General features: G+C 50.0%; 1 protein-coding gene across 1 annotated transcript in view; it reads left to right on the top strand.

Annotated features, from left to right (window-relative positions):
* LOC116991885 (latent-transforming growth factor beta-binding protein 2-like) overlaps nucleotides 1-19,212 on the top strand; it is a 110,859-nt gene that overhangs the window by 40,394 nt on the left and 51,253 nt on the right. The window contains exons 3-5 of the mRNA XM_033050862.1: nucleotides 2,054-2,206; nucleotides 6,639-6,791; nucleotides 14,039-14,191. Coding sequence (XP_032906753.1) covers nucleotides 2,054-2,206; nucleotides 6,639-6,791; nucleotides 14,039-14,191 — 459 coding nt within the window. The remainder of the gene's footprint in view (nucleotides 1-2,053; nucleotides 2,207-6,638; nucleotides 6,792-14,038; nucleotides 14,192-19,212) is intronic.

Here is a 19,212-nt window from a genome sequence, read left to right as displayed (position 1 = left end):
GCGTGGCAAGTTTTTTGCCTGAAACACATTCCACCTTGTTGCAGCTCTTGCACTTTTTCTTGGCTGCACTTTCTCTACAGCTGTAACATTATATTCAGCACTCTGTTTTATTTCTCTTTTTGCATCACCTGTTGTACCTATGTATGGTATGATTTGACTAGATAACCCATGATGCAACAATTTTCATCGTATATCAGCACATCTGATATAGTTTATTAATGGCACAGTGGTGCGACTGACAGAGCTGCTGACTCACAGCGCCAGGAACCCGAGTTTGATCCTGGCCTCGGGCATTGTCTGCTGGTTGCTAACCATTTTAACTCCCCTTCCCATTTCCATACTGACCTGTCCTGGGCCTCCTCCATTGCCAGAGTGAGGCCAAGCAAAAACTGGAGGAACAACATCTCGTATACGCCTTTAACTTACCATCCAATGGCATTAACATTGAGTTCTCCAACATGAGGTAACTAATCCAAAAACAACCCGGCTTCCCCTTTTTCTCCCCCCTTTTATACCCACCCTATTCCTTGTGGCCAAGCCGGATTCTCACCTATTTCTCTACCTCCGTCCCCTTCCATCTATATATCTATCTATGGATTTATCATTCGACCTTTTCTATCCTCATCTTACATTGTTTGTCTTTTCATGCCTGGCCTTTATACAGTCATCTGTCAATCAGCCCCCTCCCCACTTGTATCTACATATCACTTGCCAGGCTTTGTCCTGCCTCGAATTCTCTTCCAGCTTTCTCCCCCCCCCCCCCCCCCCCCCCCCCCCCCCCGCCACGACAACCCGAAATGTCACCTGTACCTGTTCTCCAGTGATGCTGCCTGGTCTGCTGAGTTACTCCAGCACGTTGTGTCTTTTTCTATAAGCCAGCATCCGTAGTTCCTGAATGACGGATGGTACGGATGGTTCAACATGTATCCATGACACCAAGATGGGGAAAGCTGATGCAAGGTCAGGGTACCTCACTCTGCCTCAAGTTTCCCAGTCTCCCCACCTTCAATCACCAGGTGTCTCTAACCCTATCAAGGGAAGACTGCTCATTCCGGAATCGCATTGCTTCAAGAGCCAGTGTATCAGCGATGGAAACTTGGACAAAGCTAACCGCCCTTACTTTCAGATCGCAGTAAAGCCTTCGGTTGTGAAAAGTCCAAGAAATTTGTTCTATTTCTCTTGAGATTAATATTTGAATGAGAGTGAAACATGAGGTAGTCTCGGAGGCACGAGAGATCACAGATGCTGGGATCTGGCACAACAAAGGAGCGTTGTCAGTGGGTGAGGCAGCATCTCTGGTGGAAAATGGACAGGTTCTGACCTTCATGTGGGCAGAAAGAATAGAAGGGAGATAGCCACTGCAAAGAGTGTGGGAGGGCTTGGGGCAAGTGTTGCAAGTGATAGGTGGATGCAGACGAGGAAGGGTTCATTAGCAGATTGAGTGATGTGGGGAAGGGAAGGGTTGAGATAGAGACAGGGTGATGTGGAAACAAGAAAAGGCTGCAGATTCAGGAATTTGATAGGAAAGCAAGGTGAAGGGTGAATCAATATGGGAAGAGTAGTGGGGGATGGGTGCAACGGAGGGGGGAGGGGGTCCACTGGGAGGGATGTGTGGCGAGGGCCAGGTAGGGTAGGTGGGGGGAGGAGTGAGGGGTATTGTGAAAAGCAGGGGTAGGCAAGACTCCTTGTAATGACATAACACACTTCACAACAAGCAGAAAGAATCTAAGTTTGCTGATGTAGATGTGGGAGTAACAGAGGAGCAGAGAGGCAGCGGCTTTGTCCGTTTAGGCCTGGGCTGAGGAAATGTCCCTTTGCTCAGAAGGTTGTGAGTCTTCCTGTTCCTCACTGTGGAGCCACAGTTGTTGAGGACACACCAGGCTGACATTGTGAATGTTGATTGAATCAAGTGATGGTGGAGATGGAGGGACAGGTCACGATAGGACCAGGAATGATCAGCTGTGGAGTGTGCGGGCTGGCATGGGCAACAGACCACTCATCCCTTCTTGGTTTTTATTAAAGCATGGATCTTTTTTTCTCCTCCTCCATCCAGATGAGGATGAATGTATGGGACCTTCTGCACAAACACTGTGTGGCAACAACGTTGATTGTCACAACACAGTGGGAAGCTACTACTGTACCTGTAAGGCAGGATATTTCCAGCCGAGCAAACAACGTAACTTCACAGAAAAAGGAGGCTGCGAAGGTGGGTGGTGAGACTCATATTTTTGTATTAAATACTTTACTGTTTTGCCTCACTGGGGAGCTTGTGCTTTGAACTTGGCATGAATGGGAAGCGGCAAGGCAGGTTTCAGGTACATAACCATATAACCATATAACAATTTACAGCACGGAAACAGGCCATCTCGACCCTTCTAGTCCGTGCCGAACACGTATTCTCCCCTAGCCCCATATACCTGCGCTCAGACCATAACCATCCATTCCTTTCCCGTCCATATAACTATCCAATTTATTTTTAAATGATAAAAACGAACCTGCCTCCACCACCTTCACTGGAAGCTCATTCCACACAGCTACCACTCTCTGAGTAAAGAAGTTCCCCCTCATGTTACCCCTAAACTTAATTCTCAAGTCATGTCCCCTTGTTTGAATCTTCCCTACTCTCAGTGGGAAAAGCTTATCCACGTCAACTCTGTCTATCCCTCTCATCATTTTAAAGACCTCTATCAAGTCCTCCTTAACCTTCTGCGCTCCAAAGAATAAAGCCCTAACTTGTTCAACCTTTCTCTGTAACTTAGTTGCTGAAACCCAGGCAACATTCTAGTAAATCTCCTATGTACTCTCTCTATTTTGTTGAATACATAGAGGAGTATTGGAAAATCAATAGACAATAGACAATAGGTGCAGGAGTAGGCCATTCGGTCCTTCGAGCCAACACCGCCATTTAATGTGATCATGGCTGATCATCCCCAATCAGTACCCCGTACCTGCCTTCTCCCCATATCCCCTGACTCTGCTATCTTTAAGAGCCCTATCTAGCTCTCTCTTGAAACTATCCAGAGAACCGGCCTCCACCACCATCTGAGGCAGAAAATCCACAGGCTCACAACTCTCTGTGAGAAAAAGTGTTTCTCGTCTCCGTCCTAAATGGTTTACCACTTATTCTGAAACTGTGGCCCTTGATTCTGGACTCCCCCAACATCGGGAATATAGTTTCCTGCCTCTAGCATGTCCAAACCCTTAATAATCTTATATGTTTCAATAAGATATCCAATCATCCTTCTAAACTCCAGAGTATACAAGCCCAGCCGCTCCATTCTCTCAGCATATGACAGTCCCGCCATCCCGGGAATTAACCTTGTTAACCTATGCTGAACTCCCTCAATAGCAAGAATGTCCTTCCTCAAATTAGGGGACCAAAACTGCACACAATACTCCAGGTGTGGTCTCACAAGGGCCCTATACAACTGCAGAAGGACCTCTTTGCTTCTATACTCAACTCCTCTTGTTATAAAGGCCAACATGCCATTCGCTTTCTTCACTGCCTGCTGTAGCTGCATGCTTACTTTCATTAAATGATGAACAAGGACCCCCAGATCCTGTTGTACTTCCCCTTTTCCCAACTTGACACCATTTACATATTAATCTGCCTTCCTGTTTTTGCTACCAAAGTGGAAAACCTAACATTTATCCACATTAAACTGTGTTTATTGTTGTTTGTTATTGTATTGTATTGTATGTATGACTGCTTCAATTTTGTTCAGACTTCGGTCTGAATGACAATAAAAGGCTATCTATCTATCTATCTGCCCACACGATCAACCTGTCCAAGTTACCCTGCATTCTCATAACATCCTCCTCACAGTTCACACTGCCACCCAGCTTTCTGTCATCTGCAAATTTGCTAATGTTACTCCCACTAGTCACTGCCTCCCACTGGTCTTTGACTACCATTCTGAAAGGGACCCGTTAACCCTACTCTTTGTTTCCTGTCTGCCAACCAATTTTTTATCCATGTCAGCATTCTACCCCCAATACCTTATGCCCTAATTTTGCCCGCTAATCTCCTATGTGGGACCTTATCAAATGCTTTCTGAAAGTCCAGGTACACTTCCACTGGCTCTCCCTTGTCCATTTTCCTAGTTACATCCTCAAAAATTCCAAAAGATTAGTCAAGCATGATTTCCCCTTCGTAAATCCGTGCTGACTCGGACCGAACCTGTTACTGCTATCCAAATGTGCCGCTATTTCATCTTTTATAATTGTCTCCAGCATCTTTCCCACCACCGATGTCAGGCTAACTGGTCTATAATTCCCTGGTTTCTCTCTCCCGCTTTCTTAAAAAGTGGGATAACATTATCTACCCTCTTATCCACAGGAACTGATCCTGAATGTATAAAACTCTGGAAAATTATCACCCATGCATCCACGATTTCTAGTCACTTCCTTAAGTACCCTGGGATGCAGACCATCAGGGCCTGGGGATTTATCAGCCTTCAGTACCATCAGTCTACCCAACACCATTTCTGCCTAATGTGGATTTCCTTCAGTTCCTCTGTCACCCCAGATCCTCTGGCCACTAGTACATCAGGAAGATTGTTTGTGTCCTCCTTAGTGATGACGGATCCAAAGTACCTGTTTGTCTCATCTGCCATTTCCTTGTTCCCCATAATAAATGCACCTTTTATAGTCATCAAAGATCCAACTTGGGTCTTAACTCTTTTTTTCCACATTATATACCGAAAGAAGCTTTTACTATCCTCCTTTATATTCTTGGCTTGCTTACCTTCGTACCTCATCTTTTCTCCCCGTATTGCCTTTTTAGTTCGCTTCTGTTGCTCTTTAGAATGAACTGATTCTGCACCGTCTGTATTATTCCCAGAAATACCTGCCATTGGTGTTCCACTGCCATCCATACTCGGGTATTGTTCTAGTCAATTTGGCCAGCTTCTCCATCATGGCTCCATAGCCCCCTTTATTCAACTGTTAAATTGAACAGTTTATCCACTCTTCTCCCTCTCCAATTGTAGATTCAACGGCCATATTATGGTCACTACCTCCTAATGGCGCCTTAACCTCAAGTTCCTTTATCAAATCCGGTTCATTACATAATACTAAATCCAGAATTGCCTTCTCCCTGATAGGCTCCAATACAAGCTACTCTAAGATTCCATCACAGAGGCACTCCACAAACTCCATTTCTTGGCGTTCAGATTTTCCCAGTCTACCTGCATGTTGAAATCTCCCATAACAAACGTAGCATTACCTTTACGACATGCCAATTTTAACTCCTGATTCAACTTGGAGCCTCCCACCTCTCCTTACATTGCTGCCGTATATCAATTACAGTCCCCCACCTTTTACCTACAAGATGATTCCAATTCAAAAGCTTAGATGACTCGGTTTTTCCTCACACTCTTTCTGATATTTGAGCCGTCTACCTGTGTGAAATTAATAAGCTTTCCTCCGTCCACCTTGTTTGATCAGCATGAACTTTTCTGACATATTTTATTACATTTGATAGTCCGTTGACTCTACCGTTCATAACATTGCTTTTACCCAACTGTGCCATGACTTGTGATTGACATCAGTTGCATCAAATAAACCAGTCAGAAAGGATATTTTGGCAGGTTTGTTCCTAGATTTCCATGTTCTTCAGCCAGCGTGGCTTTTTATGTGGGAAATGAATCTGAGTTTTTTCATGATGTCACAAAGAGGATTGATGGGGGTAGGGCAATGTTGTCTATATGGGATTTGGAAGGTCTTTGACAAGGTCCCTCATGGTAGGCTAGTCAGGAATCCAAGGTGAGTTGGTGAATTGGATGTTGTTAGAAAGACCCTGTACATGTATAGGACAGGTTTGGAATCTGGCACAAAAAAGGAGAGTTGTCAGCGGGTCACGCAGCGTCTCTGGTGGAAAATGGACAGGTTCTGACCTTCATGAGGGCAGAAAGAATAGAAGGGAGATAGCCACTGCAAAGTGTGGGGGAGGGCTTGAGGCAAATGTGGCAAGTGATAGATGGATACAGATGAGGAAGGGTTAATTAGTAGATGGAGTGAGGTGGGGGAGGGAAGGGTGGAGATAGAGACAGGGTCCGGGAGGTGATGTGGAAACAAGAAAAGGCTGCGGATTCTAGAGATTTGAGAGGAAAGCAAGGTGAAGAGTGAATCAATATGGGAAAAGTAGTGGGGGATGGGAACAACGGAGGGGGGAGGGGGTCCACTGGCAGGGATGTGTGGCAATGGCCAGGTGGGGTAGGTGGGGGGAGGAGTGAGGAGGGGTATTGTGAGAAACAGGGGTAGGCAAGACTCCTTGTAATGACATAACACACTTCACAAAAAGCTGAAAGAATCTAAGTTTGCTGATGTAGATGTGGGAGTAACAGAGGAGCAGAGAGGCAGCGGCTTTGTCCGTTTAGGCCTGGGCTGAGGAAAGGTCCCTTTGCTGAGAGGGTTGTGAGTCTTCCTGTTCGTCATTGTGGAGCCAAAGTTGAGGACACACCAGGCTGTCATTGTGAATGTTGATTGAATCAAGGGATGGTGGAGATGGAGGGACAGGTCATGATAGGACCAGGAATGATCAGCTGTGGAGTGTGAGGGCTGGCATGGGCAACAGACCACTCATCCCTTCTTGGTATTTATTAAAGCATGGATCTTTTTTCTCCTCCTCCATCCAGATGAGGATGAATGTAATGGAACTTTTACACAAACACCGTGTGACGCCAACACTGATTGTCACAACACAGTGGGAAGCTACTACTGTACCTGTAAGGCAGGATATTGCCATCCGGATAAACTAAGTAACTTCACAGATGGCAGAGGCTGTGAAGGTGGGTGGTGACACGCATATTTTTGTATTTAATATTTTACTGTTTTGCCTCACTGGGGTGCTTGTGCTTTGAACTTGGCATGAATGGGAAGAGGCAAGGCCATAGCAGCTGGTTTCAGGTACATAGTGGAATATTGGAAAATCAATAGACAACAGACAATAGACGATAGGTGCAGGAGTAGGCCATTCGGCCCTTCGACCCTTAAATAGCACCGCCATTTAATGTGATCATGGCTGATCATCCCCAATCAGTACCCAGTTCCTGCCTTCTCCCCATATTCCCTGACTCCGCTATCTTTAAGAGCCCTATCTAGCTCCCTCTTTAAAGTATCTAGAGAACCGGCCTACACTGTACTCTGAGGCAGAGAATCCACAGATTCACAACTCTCTGTGATAAAAAGTGTTTCCTCGTTTCCGTTCTAAATGTTTTACCCCTTATTCTGAAACTGTGGCCCCTGGTTCCTCGCATTTCCTCGTTTCCGTTCTAAATGTTTTACCTCTTTTCTGAAACTGTGGCCCCTGGTTCTGGACTCCCCCAACATGGGGAACATGTTTCCTGCCTCTAGCGTGTCCAAACCCTAAATAATTTTATATGTTTCAATAAGATACCCTCTCATCCTTCTAAAGTCCAGAGGATACAAACCCAGCCGCTCCATTCTCTCAGCATATGACAGTCCCGCCATCCCAGGAATTAACCTTGTAAACCTACGCTGCATTCCCTCAATAGCAAGAATGTCCTTCCACAAATTATGGGACCAAAACTGCACACAATACTCCAGGTGTGGTCTCACAAGGGCCCTATACAACTGCAGAAGGACCTCTTTGCTTCTATACTCAACTCCTCTTGTTACAAAGGCCAACATGCCATTCGCTTTCTTCACTGCCTGTTGTACCTGCATGCTTACTTTCGCGACGCCATCTTGGCCACGAGGAGCGCCTCCAGTACTCCCCTGGGCGCCGCCTTCACCGACCTCCACGTCGATGCTACGCCCACCTTCGCCTGCCTACCGATGACGCCCAGCCTTGCCGCCTCAACGGTAACTCGGACTTTCTCCCCCTCGCTGATTCCTCTGACCGTCGCCGCCCCCCGGGACTGCCTAACCTCATCGCCGCACCGGGCCCATCCGGCATCGCCGTCGCACTGGGCCCGCCGAACATCACAGCCGCACCCGGCCGTCTTAACATCGCCGTCGCACTGGGTCCATCCAGCATCGCCGCCGGACCGGGCCCACTGAACATCGCCGTCGCACTGGGCCCACCTAATATCGCCGTCGCACCCGGCCTATCCAACATCGCCGCCGGACCGAACCTACCGGGCATCGCCGCCTGTCCGGGGCTCCCCGAACATGGCCGCCGCACCGCACCCTACCCATCTCATTGCCTTACCGGGCTAGCCGCGCCGCCCCAACGACCATCCGCACACCGGGACCTCCCACGCATCGCCCGCGGACCCCGACTCTACTGCCCATGGACTCCCACCATCGGGTCCGCCGACCCTCGACACTGCACCTCCCTCCAGCAGCCCACAGCCGTCGCCTTGCCTGGAGCCTGGACTCTGCACTGGGCCTGCAGCCTCCACGCTGCTAACTCCCACTCTTCTGGGTTTGACTCCACTGGGTCCCAGTGCTACTCTGCCCAGCCTGGTTAACCTCAGTGGCAGTTCCACTGAGTCCTCCCCATCCCCCTTTAACTATGTGACCCCACCCACACTACAAACCTCTCACCCCCTGACCACCCACCAGTCCCCCCATCACCCATCGCCTCGTCCCCAGTCCACCCACCTGCCTTCCACCGACCCCAACCCCCATCCCTGCCGGGTGTTCACCATCCCCCCCGACCTTCCCCTCTCCGACACCGAACGGTCTGTCCTCAGCAGAGGTCTTACCTTTGTCCTCTTCCGTCCCCACCTCAATGAATTCCATGCCCACCACGACTTGGGTCTCTTCTACCGTCGCCTCCGTCTCACAGCGTTCTTCCACGGGAAGGAGTCCTCGCCCCCTATTGATGACCCCTTTTCACGTCTCCAACGCACCCCCTCCTCGTGGAACCCCCCTCGTGGCCCTCCGGCTTTAGAACTCTTCATCCAAAACTGACGTCGCGACATCAACCACCTCAACTTCCACACTCCCCTGTCTCACTCCAATCTCTCCCCCCCTGAACGTACTGCCATCGACTCACTCCGCAACAACCCAGATTGGGTTATCAAACCCGCCAACAAGGGAGGTGCCTTGGTAGTCTGGCGCGCCGATCTCTACAAAGCTGAGGCCACGCGCCAACTGTCGGACACCTCCTCCTACTTACCTCTGGACCATGACCCCACTGACGAGCACCAGGCCACTATCTCTAGCACCATCCCCGACTTCATCAACTCCCATGCCCGACTGAGCCTCCAACCTCATAGTTCCCCAGCCCCGCACGGCCCGATTTTACCTTCTCCCCAAAATCCACAAACCTGACTGTCCCGGTAGACCCATTGTCTCTGCCTGTTCGTGCCCCACCAAACTCATTTCCACATACCTTGACTCCATCCTATCCCCCTTGGTTAAATCCCTCCCCACCTGTGTTCAAGACTCCTCAGACACTCTCCGTCGTATCCGTGCTATCCATTCTCTAGGCCCTCACCCCCTCATCTTCACCATGGACATCCAGTCACTCTACACCTCCATCCTCCACCAGGATGGTCTCAAAGCCCTCCGGTTCTTCCTCAACCAGAGAAGCAACCTATACTCGGCCACTGACACTATCCTCCACCTAGCAGAGTTGGTACTTACCCTCAATAACTTCACATTTGACTCCTCCCATTTCCTCCAAATACAAGGCGTAGCTATGGGCACCCGCATGGGCCCCAGCTATGCCTGCCTCTTTGTCGGTTACGTCGAACAATCCTTGTTCAATACGTACCAGCGCCCCATCCCCAACCTCTACCTCCGCTACATCGACGACTGCTTTGGTGCCACCTCCTGCACCCGCACACAACTGACTGACTTCATCCACTTCACCACTAACTTCCATCCGGCACTTCTTCCCACACATCCGGCACTTCTTCCGACTACTCTTCTTCCCACACTGCCTCCTGCAAGGACTCCATCCCCTACTCCCAATTCATCCCTCTACGCCGCATCTGCTCCCAGGATGAGGCGTTCCACACCAGGGCATCTGAAATGTCCTCATTCTTCAGGGAACGGGGGTTCCCCTCCTCCACCATAGATGAGGCTCGCACCAGTGTCTCTTCCATACCCCGCAACACTGCTCTCTCTCCCCATCCCCCCACTCGCAACAAGGGCAGAGTTCCCCTAGTCCTCACCTTTCACCCCACCAGCCATCACATACAACAAGTAATCCTCCGCCAGTTTCGCCACCTCCAACGTGACCCCAGCACTCGCCACATCTTCCCATCTCCCCCATGTCTGCCTTCCGCAAAGACCGCGCCCGCCGTAACTCTCTTGTCAATTCTTCCCTTCCCTCCCGCACCACCCCCTCCCCGGGCACTTTCCGTTGCAACCGCAAGAGATGCAACACTTGTCCCATTACCTTCCCCCTCGACTTCATTCGAGGACCCAAGCAGTCGTTCCAGGTGCGACAGAGGTTCACTTGCATCTCCTCCAACCTCATCTACTGCATCCGCTGCTCTAGATGTAGCAGATCTATATCGGTGAGACCAAGCGGAGGCTGGGCGATCGTTTCGCCGAAACACCTCCGCTCGGTCCGCAATAACCAACCTGACCTCCCGGTGGCTCAGCACTTCAACTCCCCCTCCCACTCCGTATCCGACCTATCTGTCCTGTGTCTCCTCCATGGCCAGAGCGAGCAACACCGGAAATTGGAGGAACAGCACCTCATATTCCGCTTGGGGAGTCTGCATCCTGGGGGCATGAACATTGAATTCTACCAATTTTGTTAGTCCTTGCTGTCTCCTCCCCCTCCTCAGCCCTCGGGCTCTCTCCTCCCATCCCTCAGACTTCGGGCTCCTCCTCCTCCTTTTTCCTTTCTTCTCCCCACCCCCCCACCCCACATCAGTTTGAAGAAGGGTTTCGGCCCGAAACGTTGCCTATTTCCTTCGCTCCATAGATGTTGCTGCACCCGCTGAGTTTCTCCAGCATTTTTGTGTACTTTCATTGACTGATGAACAAGGACCCCCAGATCCTGTTGTACATCCCCTTTTCCCAACTTGACACCATTTACATAGTAATCTGCCTTCCTGTTTTTGCTACCAAAGTGGATAACCTCACATTTATCCTCTAACTGCATCTACCCACATACTCAACCTGTCCAAGTCACCCTGCATTCTCATAGTATCCTCCTCACAGTTCACACTGCCACTCAGCTTTGTGTCATCTGCAAATTTGCTAATGTTATCCCACTAGTCACCGCCTCCCACTAGTCGTTGCCTGCCATTCTGAAAGGGACCAGTTAACCCTACTCTTTGTTTCCTGTCTGCCAACCAATTTTCTTTCTATGTCAGCATTTTACCACCAATAACTTATGCCCTAATTTTGCCCACTAATCTCCTATGTGGGACCTTATCAAATGCTTTCTGAAAGTCCAGGTACACTACATCACTGGCTCTCCCTTGTCCATTTTCTTAGTTACACCTTCAAAAATTCCAGAAGATCAGTCAAGCATGATTCCCCCTTCATAATTCCGTGCTGACTCGGACCGATCCTGTTACTGCTATCCAAATGTGCCGTTGTTTCATCTTTTATAATTGTCTCCAGCATCTTCCCCACCACTGTCAGGCTAACGGGTCTATAATTCCCTGTTTTCTCTCTCCTGCCTTTCTTAAAAAGTGGGATAACATTAGCTACCCTCTTATCCACAGGAACTGATCCTGAATGTATAAAACTCTGGAAAATAATCACCAATGCATCCACGATTTCTAGAGTCACTTCTTTAAGTACGCTGGGATGCAGTCCATCAGGCCCTGGGGATTTATCAGCCTTCAGTACCATCAGTCTACCTAACACCATTTCCTGCCTAATGTGGATTACCTTCAATTCCTCTGTCACCCCAGATCCTCTGGGCACTAGTACATCAGGAAGGTTGTTTGTGTCCTCCTTAGTGAAGACGGATCCAAAGTACCTGTTGAACTAATCTGCCATTTCCTTGTTCCCCATAATAAATTCACCTTTTTCAGTCTTCAAGGGTCCAACTTTGGTGTTAACTTTTTTTTTTCCCCCTTTACATACCTAACGAAGCTTTTACTATCCTCCTTTATATTCTTGGCTAGCTTACCTTCGTACCTCATCTTCTCTCCCCGTATTGCCTTTTTAGTTCGTATTTGTTGCTCTTTAGACATTACCCAATCCTGTTGCTTCCCAGTCATCTATGCTATGTTGTATTTCTTCTCTTTCATTTTTATACTGTCCCTGACATCCCTTGTCAGCCACGGTCGGCCCTTACTCCCCTTAGAATCTTTCTTCCTCTTTAGAATGAACTGATCCTGCACCGTCTGTATTATTCCCAGAAATACCTCCTATTGTTGTTCCACTGCCATCCCTTCTTGGGTATTTTTCCAGTCAATTTGGCCAGCTTCTCCCTCATGGCTCCATAGCCCCCTTTATTCAACTGTTAAATTGAACAGTTTATCCACTCTTCTCCCTCTCCAATTGTAGATTCAACGACCATATTATGGTCACTACCTCCTAATGACTCCTTAACCTCAAGTTCCTTTATCAAATCCGGTTCATTACATAATACTAAATCCAGAATTGCCTTCTCCCTGATAGGCTCCAATACAAGCTACTGTAAGATTCCATCACAGAGGCACTCCACAAACTCCATTTCTTGGCGTTCAGATTTTCCCAGTCTACCTGCATGTTGAAATCTCCTATAACAAACGTAGCATTACCTTTACGACATGCCAATTTAAACTCCTGATTCAACTTGGAGCCTCCCACCTCTCCTTACATTGCTGCCGTATATCAATTAGTCCCCCACCTTTTATCTACAAGATGATTCCAATTAAAAAGCTTAGATGACTCGGTTTTTCCTCACATTCTTTCTGATATTTGAGCCGTCTACCTGTGTGAAATGAATAAGCTTCACTCCGTCCACCTTGTTTGATCAGCATGAACTTTTCTGACATCTTTTATGGCCTTTCAAAGTCCGTTGACTCTACCGTTCATAACATTGCTTTTACCCAACTGTGCCATGACTTGTGATTGACATCAGTTGCATCAAACAAACCAGTCAGAAAGGATATTATGGCAGGTTTGTTCCAAGATTTCCATGTTCTTCAGCCAGCGTGGCTTTTTATGTGGGAAATGAATCTGAGTTTTTTCATGATGTCACAAAGAGGATTGATGGGGGTAGGGCAATGTTGTCTAAATGGGCTTTGGAAAGTCTTTGACAAGGTCCCTCATGGTAGACTAGTCAGGAATCCAAGGTGAGTTGGTGAATTGGATGATGTTAGAAAGACCCTGTACATGTATAGGACAGGTTTGGAATCTGGCACAAAAAAGGAGAGTTGTCAGTGGGTCACGCAGCGTCTCTGGTGGAAAATGGACAGGTTCTGACCTTCATGAGGGCAGAAAGAGTAGAAAGGAGATAGCCACTGCAAAGAGTGGGGGAGGGCTTGAGGCAAATGTGGCAAGTGATAGATGGATACAGATGAGGAAGGGTTAATTAGTAGATGGAGTGAGGTGGGGAAGGGAAGGATAGAGATAGGGTCCGGGAGGTGATGTGGAAACAAGAAAAGGCTGCGGATTCTAGAGATTTGAGAGGAAAGCAAGGTGAAGAGTGAATCAATATGGGAAAAGTAGTGGGGGATGGGAACAACGGAGGGGGGTAGAGGTCCACTGGGAGGGATGTGTGGCAATGGCCAGGTGGAGTAGGTGGGGGGAGGAGTGAGGGGTATTGTGAGAAGCAGGGGTAGGCAAGACGCCTTGTAATGACATAACACACTTCACAAAAAGCAGAAATAATCTAAGTTTGCTGATGTAGATGTGGGAGTAACAGAGGAGCAGAGAGGCAGCGGCTTTGTCCGTTTAGGCCTGGGCTGAGGAAAGGTCCCTTTGCTGAGAGGGTTGTGAGTCCACCTGTTCGTCATTGTGGAGCCACAGTTGAGGACACACCAGGCTGTCATTGTGAATGTTGATTGAATCAAGGGATGGTGGAGATGGAGGGACAGGTCACGATAGGACCAGGAATTATCAGCTGTGGAGTGTGAGGGCTGGCATGGGCAACAGACCACTCATCCCTTCTTGGTTTTTATTAAAGCATGGATCTTTTTTCTCCTCCTCCATCCAGATGAGGATGAATGTAATGGAACTTTTACACAAACACCGTGTGACGCCAACACTGATTGTCACAACACAGTGGGAAGCTACTACTGTACCTGTAAGGCAGGATATTCCCATCCGGATAAACTAAGTAACTTCACAGACGGCAGAGGCTGCGAAGGTGGGTGGTGACACTCATATTTTTGTATTTTATATTTTACTGTTTTGCCTCACTGGGGTGCTTGTGCTTTGAACTTGGCACGAATGGGAAGAGGCAAGGCCATAGCAGCTGGTTTCAGGTACATAGAGGAATATTGGAAAATCAATAGACACCAGACAATAGACGATAGGTGCAGGAGTAGGCCATCCGGCCCTTCGAGCCAGCACCGCCATTTAATGTGATCATGGCTGATCATCCCCAATCAGAACCCCGTTCCTGCCTTCTCCCCATATCCCCTGACTCCGCTAAGAGCCCTATCTAGCTCTCTCTTGAAAGTATCTAGAGAACCGGCCTACACCATACTCTGAGGCAGAGAATCCACAGGCTCACAACTCTCTGTGAGAAAATGTGTTTCCTCGTTTCCGTTCTAAATGTTTTACCCCTTATTCTGAAACTGTGGCCCCTGGTTCTGGACTCCCCCAACATGGGAAACATGTTTCCTGCCTCTAGCGTGTCCAAACCCTAAATAATCTTATATGTTTCAATAAGATGCCCTCTCATCCTTCTAAACTCCAGAGGATACAAACCCAGCCGCTCCATTCTCTCAGCATATGACATATCCCAGGAATTAACCTTGTAAACCTACGCTGCATTCCCTCAATAGCAAGAATGTCCTTCCACAAATTATGGGACCAAAACTGCACACAATACTCCAGGTGTGGTCTCACTAGGGCCCTACACAACTGCAGAAGGACCTCTTTGCTCCTATACTCAACTCCTCTTGTTATAAAGGCCAACATGCCATTCGCTTTCTTCACTGCCTGTTGTACCTGCATGCTTACTTTCGCGACACCATCTTGGCCACGAGGAGCGCCTCCAGTACTCACCTGGACGCCGCCTTCACCGACCTCCACGTCGATGCTACGCCCACCTTCACCTGCCTACCGATGACGCCCAGCCTTGCCGCTCCAACGGTAACTCGGACTTTCTCCCCCTCGCTGATTCCTCTGACCGTCGCCGCCCCCCGGGACCGCCTAACCTCATCGCATCACCGGGCCCATCCGGCATCGCCGTCGCACTGGGCCCGCCGAACATCACAGCCGCACCCGGCCACTGAACATCCTTAAAGCACTGGGCCGCCGAACATCAGCCGCACCCGGCGTCTGACATCGCGCACTGGGTCCATCCAGCATCGCCGCCGGACCGGGCCCACTGAACATCGCCGTCGCACTGGGCCCGCCTAATATCGCCGTCGCACCCGGCCTATCCAACATCGCTGCCGGACCGAACCTACCGGGCATCGCCGCCGGACCAGGGGCTCCCCGAACATGGCCGCCGCATCGCACCCTACCCATCTCATTGCCTTACCGGGCTAGCCGCGCCGCTCCAACGACCATCCGCACACCGGGACCTCCCACGCATCGCCCGCGGACCGCGACTCTACTGCCCATGGACTCCCACCATCGGGTCCGCCGACCCTCGACACTGCACCTCCCTCCAGCAGCCCACAGCCGTCGCCTTGCCTGGAGCCTGGACTCTGCACTGGGCCTGCAGCCTCCACGCTGCTAACTCCCACTCTTCTGGGTTTGACTCCACTGGGTCCCAGTGCTACTCTGCCCAGCCTGGTTAACCTCAGTGGCAGTTCCACTGAGTCTTCCCCATCCCCCTTTAACTATGTGACCCCACCCACACTACAAACCTCTCACCCCCTGACCACCCACCAGCCCCCCCATCACCCATCGCCTCGTCCCCAGTCCACCCACCTGCCTTCCACCGACCCCAACCCCCATCCCTGCCGGGTGTTCACCATCCCCCCCGACCTTCCCCTCTCCGACACCGAACGGTCTGTCCTCAGCAGAGGTCTTACCTTTGTCCCCCTCCGTCCCCACCTCAATGAATTCCGCGCCCACCACGACTTGGGTCTCTTCTACCGTCGCCTCCGTCTCACAGCGTTCTTCCACGGGAAGGAGTCCTCGCCCCCTATTGATGACCCCTTTTCACGTCTCCAACGCACCCCCTCCTCGTGGAACCCCCCTCGTGGCCCTCCGGCTTTAGAACTCTTCATCCAAAACTGACGTCGGGACATCAACCACCTCAACTTCCACACTCCCCTGTCTCACTCCAATCTCTCCCCCCCTGAACGTACTGCCATCGACTCACTCCGCAACAACCCAGATTGGGTTATCAAACCCGCCAACAAGGGAGGTGCCTTGGTAGTCTGGCGCGCCGATCTCTACAAAGCTGAGGCCACGCGCCAACTGTCGGACACCTCCTCCTACTTACCTCTGGACCATGACCCCACTGAAGAGCACCAGGCCACTATCTCTAGCACCATCCCCGACTTCATCAACTCCCACGCCCGACTGAGCCTCCAACCTCATAGTTCCCCAGCCCCGCACGGCCCGATTTTACCTTCTCCCCAAAATCCACAAACCTGACTGTCCCGGTAGACCCATTGTCTCTGCCTGTTCGTGCCCCACCAAACTCATTTCCACATACCTTGACTCCATCCTATCCCCCTTGGTTAAATCCCTCCCCAACTGTGTTCAAGACACCTCAGACACTCTCCGTCGTATCCGTGCATTCCATTCTCTAGGCCCTCACCCCCTCATCTTCACCATGGACATCCAGTCACTCTACACCTCCATCCCCCACCAGGATGGTCTCAAAGCCCTCCGGTTCTTCCTCGACCAGAGAAGCAACCTATACTCGGCCACTGACACTATCCTCCGCCTAGCAGAGTTGGTACTTACCCTCAATAACTTCACATTTGACTCCTCCCATTTCCTCCAAATACAAGGCGTAGCTATGGGCACCCGCATGGGCCCCAGCTATTCCTGCCTCTTTGTCGGTTACGTCGAACAATCCTTGTTCAATACGTACCAGGGCCCCATCCCCAACCTCTACCTCCGCTACATCGACGACTGCTTTGGTGCCACCTCCTGCACCCGCACACAACTGACTGACTTCATCCACTTCACCACTAACTTCCATCCGGCACTTCCCACACATCCGGCACTTCTTACGACTACTCTTCTTCCCACACTGTCTCCTGTAAGGACTCCATCCCCTACTCCCAATTCATCCGTCTACGCCGCATCTGCTCCCAGGATGAGGCGTTCCACACCAGGGCATCTGAAATGTCCTCATTCTTCAGGGAACGGGGGTTCCCCTCCTCCACCATAGATGAGGCTCGCACCAGTGTCTCTTCCATACCCCGCAACACTGCTCTCTCTCCCCATCCCCCCACTCGCAACAAGGGCAGAGTTCCCCTAGTCGTCACCTTTCACCCCACCAGCCATCACATACAACAAGTAATCCTCCGTCAGTTTCGCCACCTCCAACGTGACCCCAGCACTCGCCACATCTTCCCATCTCCCCCATGTCTGCCTTCCGCAAAGACCGCGCCCGCCGTAACTCTCTTGTCAATTCTTCCCTTCCCTCCCGTACCACCCCCTCCCCGGGCACTTTCCGTTGCAACCGCAAGAGATGCAACACTTGTCCCATTACCTTCCCCCTCGATTTCATTCGAGGACCCAAGCAGTCGTTCCAGGTGCGACAGAGGTTCACTTGCATCTCCTCCAACCTCATCTACTGCATCCGCTGCTCTAGATGTCAGCAGATCTATATCGGTGAGACCAAGCGGAGGCTGGGCGATCGTTTCGCCGAAACACCTCCGCTCGGTCCGCAATAACCAACCTGACCTCCCGGTGGCTCAGCACTTCAACTCCCCCTCCCACTCTGTATCCGACCTATCTGTCCTGCGTCTCCTCCATGGCCAGAGCGAGCAACACCAGAAATTGGAGGAACAGCACCTCATATTCCGCTTGGGGAGTCTGCATCCTGGGGGCATGAACATTGAATTCTCCCAGTTTTGTTAGTCCTTGCTGTCTCCTCCCCCTCCTCAGCCCTCGGGCTCTCTCCTCCCATCCCTCAGACTTCGGGCTCCTCCTCCTCCTTTTTCCTTTCTTCTCCCTGCCCCCCCACCCCCCATCAGTCTGAAGAAGGGTTTCGGCCCGAAACGTTGCCTATTTCCTTCGCTCCATAGATGTTGCTGCACCCGCTGAGTTTCTCCAGCATTTTTGTGTACTTTCATTGACTGATGAACAAGGACCCCCCAGATCCTGTTGTACATCCCCTTTTCCCAACTTGACACCATTTACATAGTAATCTGCCTTCCTGTTTTTGCTACCAAAGTGGATAACCTCACATTTATCCTCTAACTGCATCTACCCACACACTCAACCTGTCCAAGTCACCCTGCATTCTCATAGTATCCTCCTCACAGTTCACACTGCCACTCAGCTTTGTGTCATCTGCAAATTTGCTAATGTTACTCCCACTAGTCACTGCCTCCCACTAGTCGTTGCCTGCCATTCTGAAAGGGACCAGTTAACCCTACTCTTTGTTTCCTGTCTGCCAACCAATTTTCTTTCTATGTCAGCATTTTACCACCAATAAATTATGCCCTAATTTTGCCCACTAATCTCCTATGTGGGACCTTATCAAATGCTTTCTGAAAGTCCAGTACACTACATCACTGGCTCTCCCTTGTCCATTTTCTTAGTTACACCTTCAAAAATTCCAGAAGATCAGTCAAGCATGATTCCCCCTTCATAATTCCGTGCTGACTCGGACCGATCCTGTTACTGCTATCCAAATGTGCCGCTGTTTCATCTTTTATAATTGTCTCCAGCGTCTTCCCCACCACTGTCAGGCTAACTGGTCTATAATTCCCTGTTTTCTCTCTCCTGCCTTTCTTAAAAAGTGGGATAACATTAGCTACCCTCTTATCCACAGGAACTGATCCTGAATGTATAAAACTCTGGAAAATAATCACCAATGCATCCACGATTTCTAGAGTCACTTCTTTAAGTACGCTGGGATGCAGTCCATCAGGCCCTGGGGATTTATCAGCCTTCAGTACCATCAGTCTACCTAACACCATTTCCTGCCTAATGTGGATTACCTTCAATTCCTCTGTCACCCCAGATCCTCTGGGCACTTGTACATCAGGAAGATTGTTTGTGTCCTCCTTAGTG

The sequence above is a fragment of the Amblyraja radiata genome, chromosome 35, assembly GCF_010909765.2.
Source record: "Amblyraja radiata isolate CabotCenter1 chromosome 35, sAmbRad1.1.pri, whole genome shotgun sequence".
Taxonomy (NCBI): Eukaryota; Metazoa; Chordata; class Chondrichthyes; order Rajiformes; family Rajidae; genus Amblyraja; species Amblyraja radiata.
Note: the sequence above shows the minus strand (reverse complement) of the source record. Positions and strands in the feature narration are given on the sequence as shown.